Source organism: Mauremys mutica, chromosome 7 (assembly GCF_020497125.1).
Source record: "Mauremys mutica isolate MM-2020 ecotype Southern chromosome 7, ASM2049712v1, whole genome shotgun sequence".
Taxonomy (NCBI): Eukaryota; Metazoa; Chordata; order Testudines; family Geoemydidae; genus Mauremys; species Mauremys mutica.
In genome coordinates, this window is record NC_059078.1 from 107,055,515 (window position 1) to 107,081,414 (window position 25,900).

A 25,900-nucleotide genomic window follows, 5' to 3' on the forward strand; every position below is an offset into this window, starting at 1 on the left:
CTTGGGGAATTCTTCCTAATAAAAAGTTAAAATTCAGCTGCGAATGTACGTCACTGATGCCCCACACATGATTGGGAAGTGTGAATCCATAGATAGCTCTTATCTTTTGAAAATGCAAACATTCTACATCAAGTTAATTTTTGTTCCAGTTACATTCCTGTTTTGGGCTTAGGGCTACTGACCTGTACATATGTAGGGATATTAAAGAAGGTTTATATTAGACATGGTTTATATGAAAAATGATTTATTGTTAAATGATACTTTATAACTGAAGGTTTATATTAGAAGTAAATGTGATTCCCAACATTTAGCCTCTAAACTGCAAGCCACCAGCTGTATTTGTGTGAAGCCTGCTCAAAGAAATACTTTGTATAAAACTTGTTAAACATAAATTAACTCTAAGTAAGCCAAAACAGTAGCTGTTATAGTATATAGATAGAGACCCCCAACCCTCTGTAAGTTTTCATCTCACTTTATTTTTGATTGTTAAAAGACAGGGAGTCTCACATAAATTGGTAACACCTCAAAAGGTAAAGAGACAGTGAAATAGATGTGATTAAGATAGAGAATGTATGTGAATGAGTGCCTAGTTTAAATAATGAATGAATGGTGAGGGAGTTACCAGCCTGAAGAATTCAGTGTCCGCTGAAGAAGGTGTCAAGTGGGATCAACCAGATGACCCCCGGAAGGCAAACTGGAATCCACCCCACCACACCTCAAAGGAAGGAAAAAACAAACATCTGATAACATGGAGCCAGCCACCTGCTGATTGATTTAGCAACAGCAGAATGAAGCAACTCTCATGAACTGACATAGGAATAAATTCCTATAAAACTGGACTCTGAAGACTGAGGACTTTGAGTCTATGGTTCTGCTGCCAGCCTCCAGGAGCATCAGATGCATCTGACACAGACTCGGCTCCATCCTCATGACCAAGATACCTGGCCAGTAACTTGGCATGAGCAACGTCTAGGCTGGTAACTATAACACCTACACAGAACCTGAATGAATGATTGTGTGAATGAATATATATGTGTGTGTGTGTGTGTGTGTGTGTGTGTGTGTAAGAAATAAGTAGTGATAGAAATAAGTAGTAAAACAATGTTGTTTTCTTTTGTCTTTTGCTTTACTATTATATTTACAATAAATGTGGCATCTTTGCCTTATCCCTCTTAATAAGATCCTGCTGGTTTTTATTATATTGGTATAACACATACTCTCTACCTATGTTTGGTCACCAGAAAAATCAACTCTATAAACCAGATTTTCAGGAAGCAGGTGAAAGTGCTAGCATCACCCATTGCTAAATACCATCCTATTTTTTATTGCCCAAGTGATATGAGAAATCAAATAGTGAGCACAGTCCAATTTATGACAGGATGACTGGTTGGTGCCATATTCAGATAAGTCTGTCATGATTCTATGTAGTTTTTACTTCTTTGTCATTCAAATGAGATGACCACAAATCTCTAAGAATACTGGTGTATATGAGATATCCCAAGAGGGGACTAAAACCAGTTATAACAGTATCTATGGTTCTTTGGCAGTGTTACCTCTCCATGTTCACACCTGGAGATATGCCCCAGCTCTGAGGAGCTTCCATTACATTCTAGAAAGTCATGCTCACTAGGGCTGCACAAACACCCTCTCATGACACTTAAAGTTCAAATTTGACACTATAAAAGGGCCATGCAGCCCAAACCATCTCACCTCATTACTGCAAGCAGAGATCAGGAGCACTCCTCTGAAGGACATCCTTTGGGCAGGTCTAAAAATGGATCTTGCCTTTCCTAACTCATCTTTTCATAGATTTTAAGGCCAGAAGGGACCACTACGATCATCTAACTCTGACTTTTTGCATAACATAGGCCATAAAATTTCATTCAACATCAAGTTGGATTGAGATAGAGTATGTATTTTAGAAAGATATCTGATTTTAATTTAAAGACTTCAAATGATGGAGCCTCAATCATAGCCTGAGGTAAGCTGTTCTAATGATAAATCACCCTCACTTAAAAAGTTGTACATTATTTCTTGTCTGAATTTGTCTAGCTTTAACTTCCAGCTTCAGGACTTCATTATGCCTACATGTGTTAGATTAAAGAGCCATGTATTATCAGAAATTATTTCTGTATGTAGAAGCTTATAGACTGTGATGAAGTCACCTCTTCATCTTTTGTGACCTCCAAACTCCAAGGGGTGAGCACAAAAGCCCTGGCAGAAAGGCTAACAAAACCTTGGGTTAAAGAGCCTCAGGGCAGGACTCTATAAGCCTTCATCAGAAGGGTATGTGTTATAGGGGATTCTCTTTATATGAAATCTAACCCTTGATTTCAATATTCATTATTGTATGATGTATCTTAAAATGACATGGTGTTTTAAAAGAATAAATGATATTTCAGAGTTAGATGTCAAGAGGCACTCAAGAGTCCGTTCTGAACATAACCAATACAAATACTATTTTTAATAAAAACAACTTAACTTTTCCCTCTTACTGTTTTCCTTTGAACAGAAAGCTACACAATTTAAATAATAAAATACTACTAGTTATGTCAAAAAGGAAAAGTACTGATTTATTATTACACACTGAGTTACATACTGTAATTTCATGCTAGTAATTTGAACTGATAACTCTATTAGGTACTGTGCACATTAAAATACTAATCAGTTTATTCATTGTCATTACCATGCCATTAATTTGCTATTTTTTCTTTTCACCAGAGAATTACGATTACCATTACACATCCAATTGTATAATTTATGTTCTAATGTTAATTTAACATATAATTATTTACCATTAACCTATTACACATTTAACATTTGTTACTATATTATCATATATATTACTCCTATGTAGCATAAATGATCATTTACAGAACAATCATATCACAACATTGTATGTATGAGGTCAAGACAAGAGAGAAAAAGGAAAAAGAAGGGGATTGTTAGGGCTGGTCCACACTAAGCAGGGGGGGTCGAACTAGGGTACGCAAATTCAGCTACGTGAATAGCGTAGCTGAATTCGAAGTACCCTAGTTCGAACTACTCACCCGTCCAGACGCCGCGGAATCGAAGTCCGCGGCTCCAAGGTCGACTCCGCCACCGCCTTTTGCAGTGGTGGAGTACCGGAGTCGACCGCGGCGCTTCCGGAGTTCGAACTATCGCGTCCAGATTAGACGCGATAGTTCGAACTCCGAGAAGTCGAACTCACCGCGTCGACCCGGCTGGTAAGTGTAGACTAGCCCTTAGTGAGTAACAGAGCAGTGGTAAAAGCAGACTACTCACTAATTCTTCTAACTAGTGATTACAATTTGATAATTTAACAAACTTCAAAACAATAAGTGCTCTTTTTCCAAAAGGAGATCAAACTGGTCTACTAAACTGATTTTCAGACCTGCCGAGGAAGTGAAAAAAATAAAACAACAATAGGCGGCTATTCATATCAAACTTTGACGAACCCTCATTAATGCATTAGAATAATCAAAGGGATGTAATACTTGTTCCTCTGATTCAAGATATCTGCTGTTTGTTGCTCAGAATTGCAATTTGGAGATCCTGTTGGATCCTAGATTGCTTCCTGGTGTCCTGTAGCAGCAGTAGACTAGAATGTTTTCCCATAATTGTTTGGCTAAGAGGCTGTGATTTTCTATTTTCTTTGAGAGGTGGAACTTGGATTATTGTAACACACTTTATTTGGGACTACATCTGAAGGCCACTCAGAAACTCTAGGTAGCATAGAACAAGACTGCCCTGATAACTCAACAAAGCTCCTCAGAGGAAGCATTATGTTTTTGGATGTAACTGATGGTGCTGATCTTGATTTAGAAAACACTTTGTGTTTATAGGTGGATCCTGAGATAACTGTAACTATGTATCATAGGTAAAACTGGCAAGCATTTAAGAGCTACCATTGTACAAATTAGATAAAGAGAGGCTACTTACCTGTACAGTAACTGGATTTCACTAAAATGTTTTGTCCCTATGTGTGCCCCACCTCCGGGATGCGCATGCACTCTTGATGGGAGATTTTTAGTTAGTAGTGTTTGCAGGTCCGTGCCTGCACCCTACATATTCCCATACGCTGGTGTGAGGATATATAGGAAGTTGGGTGAAGAACAAGGTATTGAGGGAAAAATGACAGCGGAAACAACTCTCCATAGGTTCAAATGGGGGTTTCTGTAGAGCACTGAGAACTAAGTTGAAGTCCACAGTGGAGCTGGCTCTTGGGCAGGAGGGAAGAGATTGAACCCTTGATAACTTTTGCAGTAGTGGGTGGGTGAAGACTGAGAACCCTTTGTTTAGGAACCCAAATTATTTAGGAACTTGAGTAATAGAAGCATTGGGAGTCAGCATATAGCAGGACACGAGGCCAAGGAGTGACTAGGGTGTCTCAAGTCGAGTAGTGGCTGCACCCTCCCTTGAACAGAAATGTTTGCACTTTGCATTGGATGGCATTGTGATGAGATCTATGTTCCAATGACCCAAGTAAGACATATCTTCCAGAATACCTCATTGTTCAGTTCCCATTCATGGTCGATCCTGAAATTTCTGCTGAGGGATTTCACCAGCGTTCTCTAGGCCTGGCAGATAAACCACGGAAATGTGTACGCGGAGTGATATGCACCTGTTCCATAATTTTATGGATTCAACACATAAGGACTGGGATCTTGCTCCTTCTTGTCAATTGATATAATAAATTGCTGCCTTGTTGTCCAGCATTTCTTCTGATTGGATGGTCCTTGATATGGATAGGGAAGTGTTGGCAAGAATAAGGAACTGCTCTGAGCTCCATTATGTTGATATGGAGGGTCACCACAAGAAGGGTCCATTCTCCATTCACCCTGAGCTGTGAGGTTCTGGGAGTGTGCGCCCTAACCTATCAGGGAAGTGTCTGTGGTGATAATGCTCATGGGAGGAGGCTGTAGGAACAGAACTCCCACGCACAACTTTTGTGGGTCCTTCTACCAATGTAGAGAATTGAGGACGTTGGACAGACTGTGTTGTTGGGGGTGTAGACCGTTCTCAACCAGGCCTGAAGACACTGAGAATGTAGTCTTGCTAAGGAAGTCATGAATGTAGAGGCTACCATATGGCCCAGAAGTTGTAGGCAACCTCTGGTTTATGGGCTCTGCTGAATTGTTGAAACAAGATTGGACATTGTGGTGAATCTGTCCTTAGATAGATATGCTCTATCAGAAGGAGAGGCCAGAGTGTCTCTGATTAACTCCATATGTTGAATGGATGTGAGGGTAGACTTTTCCACATTGAGGCGGAGGTCCAGTAAGTGAAATGGAGACAGGCCTTTTCTGGTTGCTGTCTGTGAGCAACCTTTCAGGAGCCAATCATCCAGTTAGGGGAAAGCAATTATGCCCATTTGTTGAAGATAGGCTGCTGAGGCTGATAGAACTTTAGTGAACACCTTGGGGCAGTGTAAAAGCCAAAGGTTAAGACAGGATACTAGTAGAGGTCCCTGCCTACCCCAAAACATAGGAATTGTTTGTGCAAGGGATGAATGGTGACATGAAAATAGGCATCCTAAGGTTGAGGGACACAAACCAATCTTTGGAATCCAGGTGGGAATAATCATTGCAAGGGTCCCCATTTTGAACCATTTGGAATGGACAAAGGGGTTTGAAGTCCTGAGGTCCAGAATTGGCATCCATCCCCATTTTTTCCTCAGGGATTCTACCAAGAGCAGAAGCCTTTTCCGACTAGTCCAGTGGAACATGTTTGTTTCCTCCAGGAACTAAGAGGAATTGTGCTAAATAACAAGAAAAAAACAAAAAACATGTCTCTTTTACCCTTAAAGTGCAACTCATGGAGCCCCCCAGCCTTCTCCTTTCTCCACCTATTAGACTGGGGTGGCTGGGTGGGCGGGCTGACTTTAGGTGAGGGATGGTACCTGAGCCTGTAACCTGAGCCAGGAAGGGGGGTGGGGCGAGTCGACACCTTTGCCTGGGAAACTGGACAAAGGGAGAGGGGGAGAGAAGGAGGGGGAGAGAGCCTGCTGGATGGGTTTTTGGTTTCAGTTTTGGGCTGGCTGGGAAGAGGCAGGGAACCCCAAGTCTGGGGTCTAAGATCCTTGCCCCCCAGAGGGACCTGGCTGAGGGGTCCTGGTTGTACCTACAAGCCCTGCTTGGGACCATGTTCCTGTCGTCTAATAAACCTTCTGTTTTACTGGCTGGCTGAGAGTCATGGTGAATCACAGGAAGTGGGGGGTGCAGGGCCCTGACTCCCCCACACTCCGTGACAACATGTAACTATCAAGTAGCATGTTGTTATGCTGAGCTATTTCTTTTACTCTCTCTTTTTTCTTCTTAAAAAAAAAATTAAAACACACTAAAATGACTTATATTGCAGCAGGGATGAGTGAATTGTTATATCAAGAAAAGCACCAATATTGTTCCTGTCAAGCTACAATAAAACTTCAGGCAAGAATATTAAATTACACAATGTTGAGGTTGCCACAAATCAGGAAACCTGTTTTTTCTTTTTTGTATCTCACTCACTACAGTGAATAAAGAGACAAGGTGGGTGAGGTAATATCTTTTATTGGACCCAACTTCTGTTGGTGAGAGAGAGAAACTTTCCAGCCATACTCTTCTGGTCAGGGAAAGGTAATCCCAGGATCACAGTAACAGGAAGGTGGAATAGATTGTTTAGCATAAGTAGTTAGCACAAATTGTAAGAGATCATTCAAGGTAGAGTGGCCCATTAACACCTCTGAAGCCACTGCATACAGTGAATAAAGTCTGTTCTGAAATTAAAATACATCCAAAAACTGCTTAAAATGCTCTATCATGGGAACACACTGTTCCTAAGGGCTTGGCTACACTTACAAATTTGCAGCGCTGCAGCAGGGTGTGAAAACACACCCTCTCCAGCGCTGCAAAGCGCCAGTGTGGTCAAAGCCCCAGCGCTGGGAGCGCGGCTCCCAGCGCTGTACGTTATTCCCCACAGGGAGGTGGAGTACGGACAGCGCTGGGAGAGCTTTCTCCCAGCGCTGGCGCTTTGACTACACTTAGCGCTTCAAAGTGCTGCCGCGGCAGCGCTACCGCAGCAGCACTTTGAAGTGTAAGTGTAGCCAAAGCCTCTGTAACAGAATTTGTAATGTAACAGCAGATCAGAGCTCAGCTTGTCTGCTGCTTGATGGATCTCAGCCAATAAGTTTGGTTGCTACTTTGCCTTATTCACTTGCCACATGTCAAAGATGGTTCCAGGTCATTAGAGTTATCTGCTTAGCAATAAATTCCTTTCTGTTATGCTCTAATTATGTTGTGTCATAGGTGGACTTAAAGAACGATTACAAACAAAAATTGATGAGCTTCAATCATTATTGCTGATTATTAAATGAGTGCATCTTTAAACTTAAAATGTTCTAGATAAAGCTTAAAAATGGCAGTTCTATAAATAAAATTAAAGTCAAGGTACAGAGAAAGTTGGATCATTTAGGGGATACAATTATTTATAAACAGAAGTGTAAAAATTCACTCATTAAGGAAACATCCTTTCATAAAATAGATCTTTAGGAATACCATGGCAGTGTTGTCTCCTAAGATTTAATTTGTGTTACCCATCCTAAATCCAATATTTTAGAAGCATGTTCATCAAATTTCAACATTGCTTGAGAGATCAATTACTTCATCATTTGGTATAATAATAAAGTTTCACATGCCATTTCTGTATTCAGAAGATGATGCTTCATTGATCCTGTTTTTATGTTAGGTCATATGAATCAAATACCTTTTTTCAAATCTGTAATTGTATTTATCAAATACTAACAGAAACAGAAAGTAAGACAAATGCTACATAGGGTAAAGATGCCAATGTTAAACTTACCACAACATCTGACCTCATCTTTCCAAAAGTCTTGATTAAATGAGCATAATGATAGTCTTCCATTTGCCTTAAAATGGCTGTCATGCTTGCAACGAAGTTCCCCTATTTAAAATAATAATGATAATAATGGTTTAACTGATGGAGCTAAACAGTACCCACTATCAAAACGTTGTGTCACTAGGCTCCAACAATTTCTTTTGGTATGTCAATACAATGGACTAGTCAAAGTAAAACTTTATCATTAACATGTCATGAATGGAAAGAAATCCAAGGGTCCATGCACAGTCTGCTGCTAGTGAATCGGCACTCAAACATACCTAATATACAAGTGCATGAAAATGTAAAATTTAAATGTATTTGTTTCATACTTGATCAGGCATTTCAGGCCTGATTTTGGACTATATTTTGATACAAAAACTATTTGGAGATATAAACCTTGTCTGCATTACAGACTTTAAAATCTAACAAACACATTACCAATTCTAGTATCCACATTTGGGCAAGTCAGTATAGTATGCAATGAAGACATCGCTTTAAAAATCATTACAATGGATATTGCAAGAATGACCAGATTTATGAAAAAACACTATACTAACATCAAAAATATTGTCTGACACACCATGAAAAAGGTTTTGCAAGTGTTATTTTTTTAAAATCCCAATATTTAGATTTTCATGCACTGAAAATTCATAACCCCAAACTACATTCTGCTAAGAAAAAGCCTGACTGGTACTAGCATATATAGGATATCATCAGTGACAGTTCTACTTGTTTAGTAAACTTATTCTAATATCTCCTGTTATGAATATGTTAAGTGGACTGCTCATGATCACATAGAACACAAACCTTTGGAATTATTCTTAATAAATCAACAAATAAGTCTGATTTTTAGGAAATTCTCAAAATTCAAAGGAAAGAGAATAAATAGGCAATGCTCTTGGATTTGTATACTCCCTTACACAACATTTCAAACTAATCTTTTTTTTTCTACTTCATGCATAGTGTGATATAAATTCAATTGGAGTGGTAACAGAACACATGAGAAAGTAGTTTTTGATCAAACACTTTCTTTCTAAGCAGGATGTTGATAAATTCTTGCCATTTAAGGCCTTCAATACTTAGCACTTCAATCTCTTTGCTACATAAATCTCAAGTAACTGAGGTCAAATATCAGGCCATGAAAGAGGTTTGATTTGTGCATCTGTGTAATAATCTGTGTTAATCCTTCACACACTCACCCTGTCCCCAAACTTCCTAACATATGCAACTGACAGATTCCTTGCATTGGGTTTCTGCATATCCTTTCTCCAGGGCAGCAGACCTGGTACTTGTTCTTCTGTTTAGCTGGCTTTGTTTGTGTTGGATGGCATGCCTTTTCCCTTACTAATTTTTCTATACTACACAAATATAGATTAGAAATATTAAGAGGTGCAAAAGGTGTAAATAAGAAAAGGGAGTGGCCAGCTGACTGGGTGTTTTGCTATGTCAAAGACCTTTATGGTTACTCTCTCTTATCCATAGCAAGAGATGGGGATATAAAATTATGCTGATAGGAAATTTACATAATAGGGGACCTTATTAATGGAAACAGGAAAGGAAATTGTTAATTGTCAAAAAAGACTATAGAATATGTACATAAAGACACAGAAAAAGGGTTTGCTACTTAGAAGCCAAATCCAAATAATATTCAGTCATCTCCCTTAAGGGTCCGATATAATAATCAATGTGGTGGTTCTGAGCCACAAAGGCCACAGTTGGGAGTGGGGGAGAAGAGGGGAGAGTGTTTCTTAAACTGCCCAGTTAGGGCTAGATTCGAGATAACAGTAGATCTTACCTCCCCCACAAATTTCTGGTTCATATAAATTCAGGAAAGGTGAAGAAGAGAAAGGAGATTAGATAGAAAATCTCCTGTGTTTGACCATTTAAATATCTAATCTTTTAAAACTCCACTCTTTTGACCTTAGTCCTTCAAACACTTATGTACATGATTAATTTTACTCATGTAATTAAAGTTAAACATGTATATTATTTCTCTACTGAATCAGGACCTTAATGGTTAATTCATCAGTACACAGATGACTTTTTTTTTTTTAAACATAGCACATTTTCTGTACCTGGTTAATAGCTTTGTTCACATAGTTATGCTAATCTCATTCTGTTTGTTTAGCAATTTAAATTATTATGTACAATGGCAACAACTGAGAGATGAATTTTGTACCAAGGGAACAGATAATGCTAACTTTGTATTTGAATGGAAGACTAACTTGGGAAAACAGTCAAACCTTATGGATTTAAACATGCACTTTTCAGATGCATAAACATTTAGAAATGAAGTTCAGCTTATATTAATTTATCTTTTATATATATTTGTAGCCCCTTCCCCATTAAATGGCTGATTAATGTTTGTAAACATGAGCCCTCTCCTTCATATTCCAATACCTCTAGCTCTTGCCAAGAGATCATAATCCTCTCTTTGTAACAGCACAGTGTTTGTCTGTGGGAATTACTACGATCATGCTGATAAGCAAGAAAAGAAGATGAGTCATTGGAGAGAAAGATCATTACATAAAAATATCTTATTAATTAGCATGGTAAGAGTTAGACAAGATATATGGGAGGTTAATACTTTATACTTAAATGTTGTGTTTCCATATGAACCATAAACATTAGTTTAAAAAAAGGAAAAAGTTTATTAGAGAAAGAAAAACACAGGAACAAACACACTGCATATGAACTCAGCATAACGCAAAGTAAAGAATGAAATATATCAAAGTGTTCACCCATGTCAGCAATGATCCATACGACTAGGGTATAGGCCTTTATCCAGCTAAGCACAATTTAAATAGCAATACAGATAAATCCATGGAAATCCGGAAATGTCTCCTTAAGGAATTAAAGTAACTCATCCATAGTATACACAAACAACACACAAATAAACAATATACCCAAAATGAACAGAGCAAAAGTCCCACAAAATATTTTTAACACACAAAACCTCAAAGTCAAAAAGAGGAAATGGGATGCCTGATAACAGCTGACAATGTTAGATGGGACTACATTTCCACTAGGAAGGAACTAGGGTTGCCAACCCTCGAGGATTGTTATGGAGTCCCCAGGAATGAAAGATTAATCTTTAATCAAAGATTATGTCATGTGATGAAACCTTCAGGAATATATCCAACCAAAATTGGCAACCCTAAGAGGAACACAGAGTCCCTTAGCCATCTAAAAATCCGTTCATCCATAAAGAACTTGTGTAGGGCAAAAACTAGATGCTCATAAAATGAATACAAGTGACAGTAATCGAATCATCTGAATGACACTCGTTGTGTCAGACCATCTGACCAGTGTGTGTTTCCATTAGACCACTTTCTCCTGAATGCAGGGTCAAAGAAAGACAGAGGAGTTCATCTTTATCCTAATTCTGAGGGAGTGGGAGTTTTGGGGGGAGGGCTGGAGGAGGAAAGGGGCCTTCGCACTATTTCATCTTAAGTCTATTAACGCCATCTTAAAATATATATAAAGAAAACCATACAAGTTAAAAATACACTATAAAGTTTCATTCATTTCTATTTATTTTAAAACCCAAGGAGCATGTGTGTTCCAACTATATTTGACTATGCTGTTTGACCATCCCTATAAAATGCTTCAAATTGAAAAAAACTCATTAAACGTAGTTTCTCTTTTCATGTGTCTTCAGATTTAGTAATTTTAAGATTTTCTTTCATTTCCAGCCAGCACAGTGTGCTCTTAATTACAAAGCTGTCTAAAACTGTAAGTTTATAACAGACATAAGGTGGGTGAGGTAATATCTTTTATTGGTCTAAATTGTCCCTCTAATATCCTGGGACCAACATGGCTACAATACTATAAACATAATTTTCTAATAGTTAAGCTTCTTTCATATGGCCTATTAGCTATTTAGCAATAACTAGTAATATTAAATACTTGTCTTAAGTTGATTTCTTTAATGTTTAGTTGTATTCAGAAAATACTATAATCTCATATAGCAGATCACTCCAGGCAATACAAAGCAAAAAATCTAATTTTCTAAAAAATCAATTTCAATTTTACTGTAGGAGTAATTGCAAACCTATATTTATGTAACAAGTACAGCAAAGGGCGATATATGGGACTTACTGTTGCCCTTTGCAATTATTAGCTATTCATTCAGTGCCAAGGTTTTCACTGCAAGCCCTTCACACACCTTCATATTTACAAAGCAGGAAAACAAACATTATAAATGAAATACTCACAAATGACTAATGTAATCACACCATACAATATAAGAAAAGTGTACTTCATGTATTTTTGTATGTTTCTTAATATAACTAATTTCTTTCTAGCACAAAATCGCCAGCCAGCAGAGCTGCTAACTTAATCCTTTTTTTCTTATCAATAAACCAGGTACACTGAGGCAAGAGAGAGTTTATGATTCCCAAAACAGTATTTTGTGATGTGCTATGTCTGCAACCACATCCTAATATAAGCAAGAGTAATTCACTCTTAATAAGCTCTCAGTGGCAAAGGATCAATAACTCAGCCCATTTAAAAAAAAATACTGTTGACTTCTTTTGATAAAGGATTCTGTTATTACTTGGATTACGTATTTTATTTGAAAGTGACTGTTGTCTTCTTTTTTTAGAATGCAATTCCAGTACCTAATTCATAACTTGTTAAAATTTCTACTTTTTTAAAATGAGAAAAAAAAAGGTGGATATTGCATATGGACTTAATGAATCAACAGAATGAAGCAAATATTACATTTTCTTTAAGAACTCGATATTCAAACTATTGTTAAAAGTGGAAATTCCATTTTAATTTAAAAAACTCTTCCCTTCACCAATGTCACGAGAAGATTGCAAAATGAAAGTCAATTTCCCAAGGGACACCAAGAGTTTTCTTTGCCTAAAGTACCAGGAGAAACATATGAAGTGGGAAACAAATAGGCCATTATGTGTATTGCATCTGTAAACTGGTGTCTCACATGAAGTTTATCCATCAACCTGGAACAGCTACCAAATCAGCTACTAAACTGGGTCCCACCCAAAGAGAGAGAAGCAGGATATTCTTTTAATTTTTTTCTTGTGCCAAGATACTCTGCTTTAAATAGCCTCTAGCCATTCCCAGAAAAAACTCAAGCTGGAATCATTAAACTATTTATCTACAATGAGAAAACCTATTTGAAAGAAATGGAACAGAATGAAGGGATGCTCCATTATTATTATTACTACTATTACAGTAGCTACCAAAGGCCCTAATTAGGTTTTAAAAACACATCTGATTTTCCTCAGACTCTCCCAAACATTTACCACTTGACTCAAACCACTATGATAAGTTTCTCTATAAGTTATCATTTGGGCAGAAATCTATAAACAAATTAAAACATGAAACTAGAATTAAAGGGCCATATGAGTTTTAATTAAGGTGTTGTTACTATGATACTATTTTCTAATTGATGCCTTTATTTACATCTGTGCAAAATGAGTGAAAAGTAGATATAAAATGCTTCTAAATAATAAATCCATACATTAGAAAGCAGTGACCTGCTTTTCGAAAGCAAGTAGTGAAATTGTCTCAATTTTTGGCATCCAAGTTGAGATACCTGGAAGGGGATTGATTTGAAGGCCCTGCAAATCCCCTTTAAAGTTCAGTGTTCAAGTATCACATTTAGCGCCCAACAATCACTAGCCACTTTTGAAAACCTGGCCAGTATGTAAACCTGAATTAAAAGACAATTTGTCTATTCAATATAATGCTGATAAATAAGTTTACACATCATTTTACTTAAGCAAATAAAGTGGCAATTTAATATGGTATAAAGCAGAGGATCTCCAGCATTTTGCATTCTGTGGACTACTTTCTAAGAGAAACAATCTTTCATCTTCCTGCCTGCAACCCTTCTCCTGCTTGGCCTCAAAGTGCTTCATTTTGCATATTCCCAGGAAGGGGTCCAGTAACCGCTGTTTGAGAACCACTGGTGCAAAGTATGTGCTAAAACACATACAAAGAAATAGCAAGCTGTTTTTTGCAAGACAAATAATGCCATTTTTTGGTTAGCATGCACTATTCTGATTAATTTAATAAATGCATATATGGTATATATCACTAACTCATGGTAAAAATATGTTAGCGTGGATTTCAAGTAATAACAGATTCCTGTAATCATCCATCAAAATATGTTGCAACGGTTAAGCCAAAACTGCAAAATATGCCAAAAAGCAGGCACTGAAATCAATATGCATGCACGTAATTCAGGTCCCTAGAAGCATAAAAACTCATTTCTGCTAACAGGCTTTTCATAGCATTTGAGAGACCATTATGCTCAAGTACTCTCCACTGGTCAGTGCGCAGTAGATTAGAATCAATGCTATTATTTTGTCATATCAGTGTCTGTGCAGCATTTAAAATGTTTTTGACAGAACTTCCCTCAGCTTCTAGTAGCAAGACATCAATCTATATTATAATATAATGGGGGATTGAGGTAAAAATACATATATGCTCTCATTATTAAAACATAGCTAGCTATCCCCAAAATATGAAATCTGAGAGTAAATTCAATAGCATCTTCAAAAGAAAAAGTATTTTAGGGAAACAGCAGCAGAATTTAAACAAGAACAAAATGTTAATATTTGTCATCTTTTTACTTGTTATATGCTGCTCTCCTATTCTTAGGGCCCAATCCTGCCATCCTGAATAAAAACAAATAGAATCAACCCAACATTTGAGTTTCTCTCTATGAAATAAAGGTAGCAGCATTTATAAGAATTTAAATGACAACTGTGTGGTTTTTCTGTGGCTGCAGACATAATTATGAGAACACTACTTCTCCTCACGTGATTGCCCATCCAGATCCAATAATGCTAAGTGTTCCAAAATTGTTTGAATTTACGTATCATTCTCCTTTACAATTTCCCTGGACAATATATGCTTGCTTTCTTTTGTATATTAACCTGGAACAGATGTCTCACCATTGGTTCTAAGGTAACAACCCTATCTGCCTCAATTAGAAAAAGCATATGAAGCAGTCAGGTTTCTGAAGACTGGTGGGGAAGGGGTTTATAGAGGAGTAATTCATTGATTCAGTGATGTATACACTCCATTTTGCAAAGACGACTCACAAATCCACATTTGGTCTGTGAGTGCTGGATCTCTGAGCTAGTTGAAATATGTTTAGAAAGAAAGCTCCTTATGTATCCTGTCAAGTATCAGAGGGGTAGCCGTGTTAGTCTGGTTCTGTAGAAGCAGCAAAGAATCCTGTGGTACCTTATAGACTAACAGACGTTTTGCAGCATGAGCTTTCGTGGGTGAATACCCACTTCTTCTTGCATCCGAAGAAGTGGGTATTCACCCATGAAAGCTCATGCTGCAAAACGTCTGTTAGTCTATAAGGTGCCACAGGATTCTTTGCTGCTTATGTATCCTGGACTTCACACATCTAGCCCTATCCTCTGACCAGTAGACAATATTGCAGTATTTTACATTTTGTGAAACAAAGTCAGCTGATTTTGTAAAAAGACAAATATATCATCTAACAAATATATAATCTGATATAACAATAAATTAAATATATTTTCATTTCCATATGTTGTGCTGTAGAAGATCGAGACTATATTTTTGGTGTTGGTGTCTGTCTATGTAGACTATAGTGACATTTATATCCTAGAAGCACATTTAAACAAATGTTAAGTTAAGTGTTTTGTTCAAAGTTAAAATGGAAGGACCTTTGTGGGAACTACTCACTGTGGCTCTTAAATCAGGCAGACCAGCAGTGCCACTCTGGGAAGATTTCCCTAACTGAATAAAATAATAAAAAAGGATCATAATAAGCAGCATTTATGGTAAATTGAAGCATCACTAGTAACAAGAGAACGTACATGGATCCAAACCAAAGAAAATGGTTGCAAAGACATATCACATATATGTTTCTCTGTTTCCTCATCTGTATTGTATGTATAGTGATACTTACCCTCTTTTGTAGAATGTGTTGAGATCCACAAATAAAAAGTGCTGTACAGGAGTTAAGTACTATTATGAGGAAAAAAAATAGAATCCATAATTGGGAAAGATTTTAATTATCCATGTGTGTTCTCATTTAAGGAGTGTCTAGGCCAACACGTTTTCAAACTAGTTTGAATGAAAACATGGCATTGTTATGAACTATTTATTAGAACTACTATAATTATGTTCTGTCTTAATGTTATTCACAGAGTCATAGTTTATAAGGCCAGAAGACATCACTGTGGTCGTCTAGTCTGACCTTCCATATAGCACAGATCATTGGACTTCCCTTAATTCCTGTTTGAACTACAGCATATCTTTAAAAAAATAAATTACATCCCTGATTTAAAAATTGCCAGTGACAGAGAGTCCACCACAAACCTTGGTAAATTGTTCCAATGGTTAATTACTGTCATTGTTAAAAATTTGCCCCCTTATTTCCAGCCTGAATGGATATGCCTACACTGCAGCTGAGAGAGCGCCTCCCAGCTTGTTAGACAGACACACGCTAGCTTGCCTCAAGCTAGCATGCAAAACTAGTTTGGACACAGACATAGGCAGTGGCTTGGGCTAGCCACCCGACCCCGAGTCCGTACTCTGAAGGCTAGCCGGAGCCACTGCTCGTGCCACATCGTTCACACTGCTATTTATAGCACAAATCTGTCTACTCAAGCTGGGAGACACTCTCCCAGCTGCAGTGTGGCCATACCCAATTTGTCCAGCTTCAGCTTCTAGCTATTAGATCTCGATATACCTTTGTCTGCAAGATTGAAGAGCTCATAGTTAAAGTTTTGTTCCCCATATGTGTTCTTATAGACTGATCTAGTCAACCCTTACTCTACTCTTGGTTAAACTAAACAGACTGAGCTTCGGGAGACTATCACTATAAAGCATGTTTTCCAAACCTTTAAATCACTCTCAAAGCTCTTCTCTGAACCTCTCCAATTTATCAACATCCTTCTTGAATTGTGGACTCCAGAATGGGAACACAGTATTTCTATATTGGTCACACCACTGCCAAATACAGAGTATAACCTTCTTACTACTACTAAAATTTCCCCTATTTATACATTCAATGGTTGCATTAGTCCTTTTGGCCAAAGCTTCACACTGGAAGCTCTCAAGTTCAGCTGATTATCTACCACAACCCCTCAAGTTGTTTGCATTGCTTCCAAAGATAGAGTTTCCCCCATCCTGTAAATATAGTCTACCTTCTTTGTTCCTAAATGTATGTCTTTACATTTGGCCTAAGTAAAATGCTTGCCGTTTGCCAAAGCCCAGTTTGCCAAGTAATCCAGATCGCTTTGTACCTGTATCACCGACCTGTCCTCTTTATTGTTTACCAGTGTCCCAATTTTTACATCATCTGCAAGCTTAATCAATAATAACGTTATATATTCATTGATGAAAATGTGAAATAGCACAGGACCAAGAACCAATCCTTCTGAGACTCCACTAGAAATCAAGTGGCTCTCTCTAGGATTCCCATTTACAGTTACATTTTTAAAACAATTAGTTAGGCAGCTTTTAACCCTCTCTCTCTCTCTCTCTCTCTCTGTGTAAAATATTAATTTTGTATTGTTCTAGTTTCTTAATCAAAATGTCATGTGGTACCCAGCCAAATGCCTTAAAGAAGTCTATTACATCAACACTATTACATTTATCCACCAAACTTGTAATCTCATCAAAAAACATGCAAGTTAGTTTGACAGGATCTATTTTTCATAAATGTAGGTTGATGGGTTTTACCCTCCTTTAATTTTTTTATTAATCAAGGACTGTAACAGCTGTTGTACTATTTTGCCAGAAATCAACATCAAAGGTGTTTAATGTAATTCTTGTTAAAATATGTTCCTAACCAACTTTATTTCTAGCAAACCCAGAGTAAAGCTTCATTAATTTGTTATGACCTCACAGGTGTTCTGTTCATGGATGAACCATTTGAGTGTTAGCTGCCCATACAGCTTGAGCAATTACAACACCTACATTGCTTGATTCCACGGTTTGTGATGCAGCTGTCACAATTACCAACTATACCAAGTTTACGTGCATGAGATTAGGCATATCCAAGACATGAAAGAGGGCTACTTATAGTATTTTAGGGTCATCATGATGTCAGAATAGTGTTCAATTTCTGTATATTGTTATTAGTTGAAAGAACTGTTGTACAAAAGAAATTTACAATGGTAAAAAAAATACTCAGGTGTTTTAATTGCTAATGTACTGATAATCTGAATAAAAGCACGTAGCCTACCAAAAGAAACTGCAGCTTCTACTGCATTTAATAGTAGAAGACTTATCATTCAGAGGTCATTTCTGCTGGCAAGGACCAAAATCTATGACCACTTTCCACCTCATTTCCCTGACAGTCTGCTCCCATTTAGTCTGTCTGGGGAAAGAAAAACTGACAGATTCCAACCCCTCCCCAACAAGTCAGATAAAGGTAAGGATACTCAACCAGCTCCACTCTCATCTGCCTACTGCTGTACAAGATCTGTGACTGACTCTGATGCCTCCCCTTTGCCCACTGAGATCACGTTTCCAGTACAAGCTTCAGGCACACTTCTGCCTTCTTGAACTGCAAGCAACAAACTTTATTTTCCCTTCTAAGAGACTGAGAATTATTTTGAACTGACTTATGTCTCTGATTTGAGCACAACATGAATATGTTTCTATCTTGCTTCAACAGTTTACTGTCTATTAACCCTGCATCTTGATGTAAGTATATTTAGTGAACATTCTACTACTTAAAGAAACTAAAGAATACACATTTACTGCTTTAACCCTGTTGAAGTAATGCTGACCATAAAGCACGGAACTTCTAGAGTCAGACAGATGCCAAAACTTTGAAGTGTCACATTAGGAAAATAAGCAATGAGTGCTAGGGAAGTGCTAGTCATGCGAAAGACAACATCTTTCATCATAGATATGATACCTGACAATATTTGAGAGAAAAAGCAGTTTATGATTCTTACATAAACTGATAAATTATTCTCATTTTAATGACCTGGCTGATTATTTATTTATTTATAAGTGTGTTGAGAAATGGATAGGTGCGTGATGTAAATAGAAAGAATAAAATTACAAAGCATGTGTCTTCAGAACCACTCTACATAGACAAGAGGAGTGTGCACTATGCAAAGCATGTGAGAAACAAATACAGTGAGTCAGACCTTCTGTTGCTGCAAATCAGCATAGCTCTACTGAAGCACATTTACACCACTGAGATTCAGGCCTATTATATCTAATTTACAGACTGAATCAATATTTATTTTTAAACAGATATAACACGTTCAAGTTAAAAGCTGATTAGTATTTATACTGGTATGAATGCATTATAAAGGAGGAGTAAACAATACAACTGGTCCATTTACTGATTATTTTAGAGACACATCCCACTTTGCCCAGGTGGACACAGAAAATCCTAAATGCAGAGGAACCTCTGGTTCTGTACTGGGAGAGGACAGCAGTCCACAGAAAGCCATCCCCATAGTATGGCAGTAGTGCTGTGAGGGCAGGTTTTCAGAGGCCAGGAGATCAGCCATTATACAGATCCAGAAGCCTGAAACACCTGCCTTGGAAAGTCAACGTGCAGCGGCTCCAGCTGCTGCTGCTGCTGCAGCCTCATTGGTTATAGTACTGAGAGCACAATAATTTCACTTCTGCTCCATGCCCAACTGCTGAAACAGAATAAAGAATTCCTTTCCCTAAACCCTTTTTATAAATCCATTAACCTGCTTTTTGTTTATGGGATGAATAATAGCTGGGTTGCACCATTTGACCCTTATGAATTGCACAATACAGCACCCATCTTAAATTATGTTACAAAACCGAGTCCCAGTAGTGACTTGAGCCATATTAAACAGCAGGCTCCATAGTTACATAGCTACATAGGCCAATTTTTTTTAAATGAACGAGTGCATAAATTTAGGGTCCTAAATGTACATTTATGCACCTAAATACATACCCTAATTTTCATATCTACAGTAGAGTGGTGGAAAATGGAAAAACAATTTTGTGTGGAAAAAATGAAATTTCAAAGTTGTTTCCTTTTCACAGGGATCAAAATGGAATAATTTTACATTTTGGGGGATATTTTAATTGAACTTTTTGATGAAATCACTACTTATATTTTTTCATTTCCCAAAAACCACTGCTCTCAATGAAATCCAGGTTTTTTGAAGAATAAAATTTTTGCTTATAGTTTCAAAAATGATTTTGCTGAAAATGTCCATAAAGTTTAAACAACAAATGTTGAGGAAATTTTTGATGTCAACATTTTTTCATGAACAGTTTCATTGTTGAAAAAAGCCTATTACAACAAAAACACTTTTCATATGAAAAATTCCAACCAGTGCTGAGAAGCTTGCTGTTCCTATTGAAATTACAGTCCTCAGCACCTTTGACAATCAGGCCATTTATTTAGGTAAGTAAATATGGACCATAGGGCCTAACTTGAGGTACTCATTTTAAAAAAATCTTGGAGGAAGTATTTGCTACTTAATGGGCAACCCAGAGAACAGCCCTGACAAAGCCTACTGTTGGAACTTGAGGGTTTGTTGTTGTTGTTTTTAACAGTCTAATTAATTATCTAATCACACTAATATCACATACATATTGATGAATAAGGCGGTAACAAACATAGGAAAACTTTTCAAATTGTTGTTAAAGGAAAAAAATAGAAAACCTGATTACTGCCATGAAATCAGGCATGTAAACCTTGATATGAACTATGAGCTCCATCAAACTGGGATGAACTCCAGCATCCTTTTATTCAATATTTAGGATTATTATAAAATGGTTGAAATACAAGGCCTTCACACCACTCAAGTCTCACATCAGGACATGCAGTGAGATATGGTCAGAGTGGCAGAACAGCGGGTACCATTTGCTTCCAACAAGTCACGGAAAGGGTCTCCACACAACCCCATATAGCAGGAGGAGCAATCTTTGATTGTAGCTTGATCGATACATTCTCATAGGAGAATCACACACACAGAATAGTTTTCATCACAGGAAAACAGAGGTATCTAAAACAACTACTACCTACTGTTTATGCTTTCACTCAGAAAGAGAAAAAATTCTTTGAGATCTTCATAAAATTGTATTGCTTACACATCCATTAAAAATACTGTATATTGTAGTCTCTTAAAGTTCAACTAGAATCCAATCCCGTGCTTGATCCAAAGCCCACTGATATCAATGAGTGTCTTTTGACTGATTTTAATGACTGTGATTCAAGCCCTGAGATCAGCAGTGAAATCTGAAATGTATTATGAAAAAAAAAACCTAATGTAAGCTACCTGTTAAAATTCTGACCACATTGCCTTTACACCTCTACCTTGATATAACGCAACCCGATATAACACGAACTCGAATATAATGTGGTAAAGCAGTGCTCCGGGGCGGCGGGGCTGTGCACTCCGGTTTATCAAATCAAGTTCAATATAACGTGGTTTCACCTATGACGCGGTAAGATATTTTGGCTCCCAAGGACAGCGTTATATCAAGGTAGAGGTATATTTCTACCATTATATTCACCAGATCAAAGAGCAGCTACTTCAACCTGCCACAAATTGCATTTAACAATTTTACTTTGTTATTTGGAAAATGAGAGTAAATATACATTAGAAACTGCTAATAAGAAGATTGCAAATAATTAAAATCAAACCCATTAAAGTGAGTTTCAAACTTTTTAACCGAAATTCACATAAATCCTTGAAAATAGAGGGCAGGCAAACAAAGCTGCCACTACTTTTATTACAGGATTGAAAACAAGGAACTATAAAAAAAGATTATTTCACAGATTACAAAACACATATAAAAATGAATGAGTTATACATAAAAATATAGTGTTAGGTATAGTAGCCAGATGCAGGCCACCCCCAATTTGCTCTTTCAAGTGCAGTCTGCACAGTTTCCTGTTATGCTGTTACAAAGCTACAAGCAGCGGAAGCTCCCCAATGATGTTAGATGCTTGCTTAAAGCTGCATTTCTCTATATTACCAATTGTATTCATGCTTATGACTACGTAATCAATGAATGTAAGGAATAAGTAAGAGAGTGTGAGTGACACCCAATGGCAATATAAAGATGCAAATATCGCCTTTTATGGAACCATGGTATTATCTTGGTGAAGGTATAAATCTCGAGACTAGTGGCCAGGTGGGTTACCAACAAGGAAATGTAACAACACACTAAACTCGGGACAGGACCAGAAGCAGTAGAGCCCTCCTGCGGATCCAAAGGGACTTCAGGGACTCTCGTCGCCTCGCGGCCAATCTCTGGACAGCTGTCGGCTGGCCAGCCTCAGCCAACCTGCAAAATCAAAACCAACATCTGCGCCTGCAGCCTGCCAGCATTAATTTGTTGTGTGTGTGAGTATAATTGCGCAAATAAGGGATGCCAATAAATCAACCCTCAGTGCTGCTCTAGTTCAACTTTTGTTTGTGGTTATTTCTTGGCTGGTTCCAAGAACAGGTAACAGGTACTTTGCAAAAGACAGAGCATTTTTACAAGCAATGTCCTCTGGGGATGCTAGTGCTTTCCTTATGTTTTTTTTTGTTTTGTTTTGTTTTTTTGCTTTAAATATAGATTTAAAATAGTAATGACACAGTTATGTTTCTGGCAGTGAAAAATGTTTTCAAAGTTTGGGTGCATAAAAGATATTGACTACAGTAAAAGTGATAGCATATTCACAATTCTTGTCATTTCATTAGTAAGTCCTAGTCCTCTAAAATATAAAAGATGATTACTAATATGGGTTGGCACATTCCACTCTTGTAAAACTTACGATATGTAACGCTACAGCACTGCACCAGGTAGTCTAAGAGCATGGACTTTTGTGATACAAATTACAAATTACACCAAAAAAAGTAATGAACGTTGATATGAAAACTGTTTTCCTGATGGCACATCCATTAAACTAAAGTGGCCCGTTTGCAAAATATAATAGTTATAATAGCGCTTTCTCATAAAACAACAGCGTCTGTATAATGTTTAAAATAATTTTGTTTGTATCTTATAAAATATAGAATAGTTCCATTATAGTAATTTTCCTCACAGAAAGCTGAACAATACTATTTGAAGATGACAATATATCTTTTCCCAAATAGCTACAGTTCATCATTTTGGACCTAATTCTGCAAGGCTCTGAGTGCTCCCAGAGCGGTGTTTAGTGCTCCCAGCTTAGAGTGGAAGACCCTCAGCAAGTGTTCAGCAGCTTGCAGACTCTGAACTTTTCAAAGTAATGAAAAACAGTAATAGATAATTTTTTTAAAATTGCTAAAAAATCCACAGATTAAATTTAATTCTAAACCATTTCACTTTTTGCTATAATTTACAAGAAATGGATGGCTTTGCTTTCTAATATGTACAAATGAAAATGTTCTGCATATTGTCAAGTTAAAATTAATCAACTGCACAAAAATTTCAGATTGAGAAATGTTTGTGGTTTTACTCCAAGGCAGGATCAAAAAGGCCTCTGCCAAAAGCTGGGAATGGGGAGACGGGATGGATCACTTGATCTGTTCATTCCCTCTGGGGGCACCTGGCATTGGTCACTATACAGAAGACAGGATACTGGGCTGGATGGACCTTTGGTCTGAGCCAGTATGGCTGTTCTTATGTTATGTTCTTATGAGAAGAGACCTGTTTTCAGTCAGAAATTATCTTAACTTTTGATTGAAAACAGAAAAAAGGCCAAACAGAAGAAAGGGGAGGTTGATAATGAAGAATAAAATCAGAAGCTCAGAATTACAGAAAATTGATATGGGAGGCAAAAGTACACAAGGAGAAATCCTATTATCCCTGACTCTGGTGGCTATAAGAATTTAAGTATATGAGGAACAAAAAGAATCCTGACAATATTATGCGTTCATTACTAGATAGAAATGGTAGAATTGTCAATAACAATGCAGAAAAGACAGAAATGTCAAATAAATATTTCTGTTCCATATTTGGGAAAAAACAGATGATGTTGTCATCTCATATGATAATGCAGGGGTCGGGAACCTTTCAGAGTGGTGTGCCAAGTCTTCATTTATTCACTCTAATTTAAGGTTTCACGTGACAGTAATACATTTTAACATTTTTAGAAGGTCTCTTTCTATAAGTCTATAATATATAACCAAACTATTGTTGTATGTATAGTAAATAAGGTTTTTAAAATGTTTAAGAAGCTTCATTTAAGATTAAATTAAAATGCAGAGCCCCCCGGCCTGGTGGCCAGGACCCAGGCTGTGTGAGTGCCACTGAAAATCAGCTCGTGTGCTGCCTTCGGCACGCATGCCATAGGTTGCTGTCATAAACAGTTAGTTAAGGGTTAAGGTTTTTTTTCTACCTGTAAAGGGTTAACAAGCAGTACCTGTGGACACCTGACCAGAGGACCAATCAGGGACAAGATAATTTCAAATCCCTGTGGAGGGAAGTTTTTTTTTCTGTTCTTTGTTTTTAGAGAGTCTCTTTTGGGAATTAAGAGAGTCCAGAATCTTAATCAAGTCCTCCCAGGTTTCTGCAATAAATTCTTCTATTCAAGCTAGTGAGTATTAGCAAGAAACTAGTATTCTTATACTTTTATTTCTGTATTTGCAATTCTGTGTTTTGCTATAGAATTTCTTTAATTCGGTACGGTTATTGCTTTTACTGAGAAAGAAAGGAGGGGGAATTCTCTCCAGAGATTGATAAGTTTAGACCCTGTGTATTGTTCCATCTTGGTTACAGAGACAGTGACTTTCTTTTTATTCTTTAATAAATCTTTTCTATAAAGGACTTGGTTGATTTTTCCTTGGGTGGATGCTCAGGGAAAGGGGAGGAGGGAAGCATCCCTCTGTAGTGGATCCCGGTATCTCTCCTAGGAAAAAGGAGGGGGAAGGAAGCAGGGGGGAATGGTTTATTTCTCCTAGGTGGAAGAACTCCATGGATTTGGGGCTCTTGGGATCCCCAAGGATTTGGGGGAAGGACTGTGTCCCAATCCACGTACCTGATTGGGTGGTGGCAGCTTTTACCAGATCTAAACTAGGATTTTAGTTTAGAAGAAGGATTCATGCAGGTCCCCATATTGGAACCCAACAGCTCTAAGTGGGGGTGAGACCTATGACAGTTGCCTATCCCTGTGATAATGAAACAACAGTAACTCAAAAGGATGTTAAACAGCAGCTTGTAAAGCTTGACACTTTTAAATCAGCAGGTCCACATCGTTTGCACCCAAGAATTTTAAAAGAGCTGGCCACATAGCTCTCTAGACCATTATTGTTGATTTTCAGTAACTCTTGGAACACCACGGAGGTTCTAGAAAACTGGAAGAAAGCTACTGTTGTGCCAATATTTAAAAGGAGTTAACAGGATGACCTGGGTAATTATAGGTCTAGCAGCCTAATGTCAGTTCTGAGCAAAATAATGGAATAGCTAATATGGAACTCAAATATAGAATTAAAGGTGGGTAATACAATTAGTGACAAACAGTATGGGTTTACGGAAAATAAATACTTTCAAACTAAATTATTCCATTCAATCCAGTATGGAACAAAAACAATTTTAAAACCTCAAAATGGAATTGTCATTCTCTGGACAGCTCTAATACTGACTTAGGCCCCAGGTCAACAAAGTACTGAGGCATATGCTCAAGTTCCATTGATTACAACAGGATTTAAGCATGGGCTTAGGCACTTTGCTGAATCAGGGCTCTAACCCTGAGACTAGCCCAGATAGAGCCATTACATACTGGCAGTGTCTCTAAAGATAGATGTTAGAGGCCAAACACTCAGCATAGCTGAGTGTAAATTCATTACATCTGAAGAGAGTGAGGGCAGGGGAGAGGAAGGTGGCCCTAAGTCACCTTTGCATTCCCCTGATTCTGGGCTGTCTTGGGGCTAGTTTGGACCTTGGTGTAATTTAAAGTAGCCCAAGGAAATGTTGAGTACTTTGCCACACCACTTCTCTGCTCCACCTGTGTAGGGAGCAGAAGGAAGAGCGGGTGGCCTATAGCTAGTTTTGCCAGCACTACATTCCCTGAAGTATCCTGCCAGGGAATCCTCAGCTGCTCCTTCAGGTCAGTTTACTG

At 37.7% G+C, this 25,900-nt stretch overlaps 1 protein-coding gene across 2 annotated transcripts in view; it reads right to left on the reverse strand.

Moving 5' to 3' along the window:
- Positions 1-25,900, reverse strand: part of DOCK1 (dedicator of cytokinesis 1) — a 561,291-nt gene that overhangs the window by 248,930 nt on the left and 286,461 nt on the right. For both annotated transcript variants that reach the window (XM_045023408.1, XM_045023406.1), the window contains exon 28: positions 7,840-7,941. In XM_045023408.1, coding sequence (XP_044879343.1) covers positions 7,840-7,941 — 102 coding nt within the window. The remainder of the gene's footprint in view (positions 1-7,839; positions 7,942-25,900) is intronic.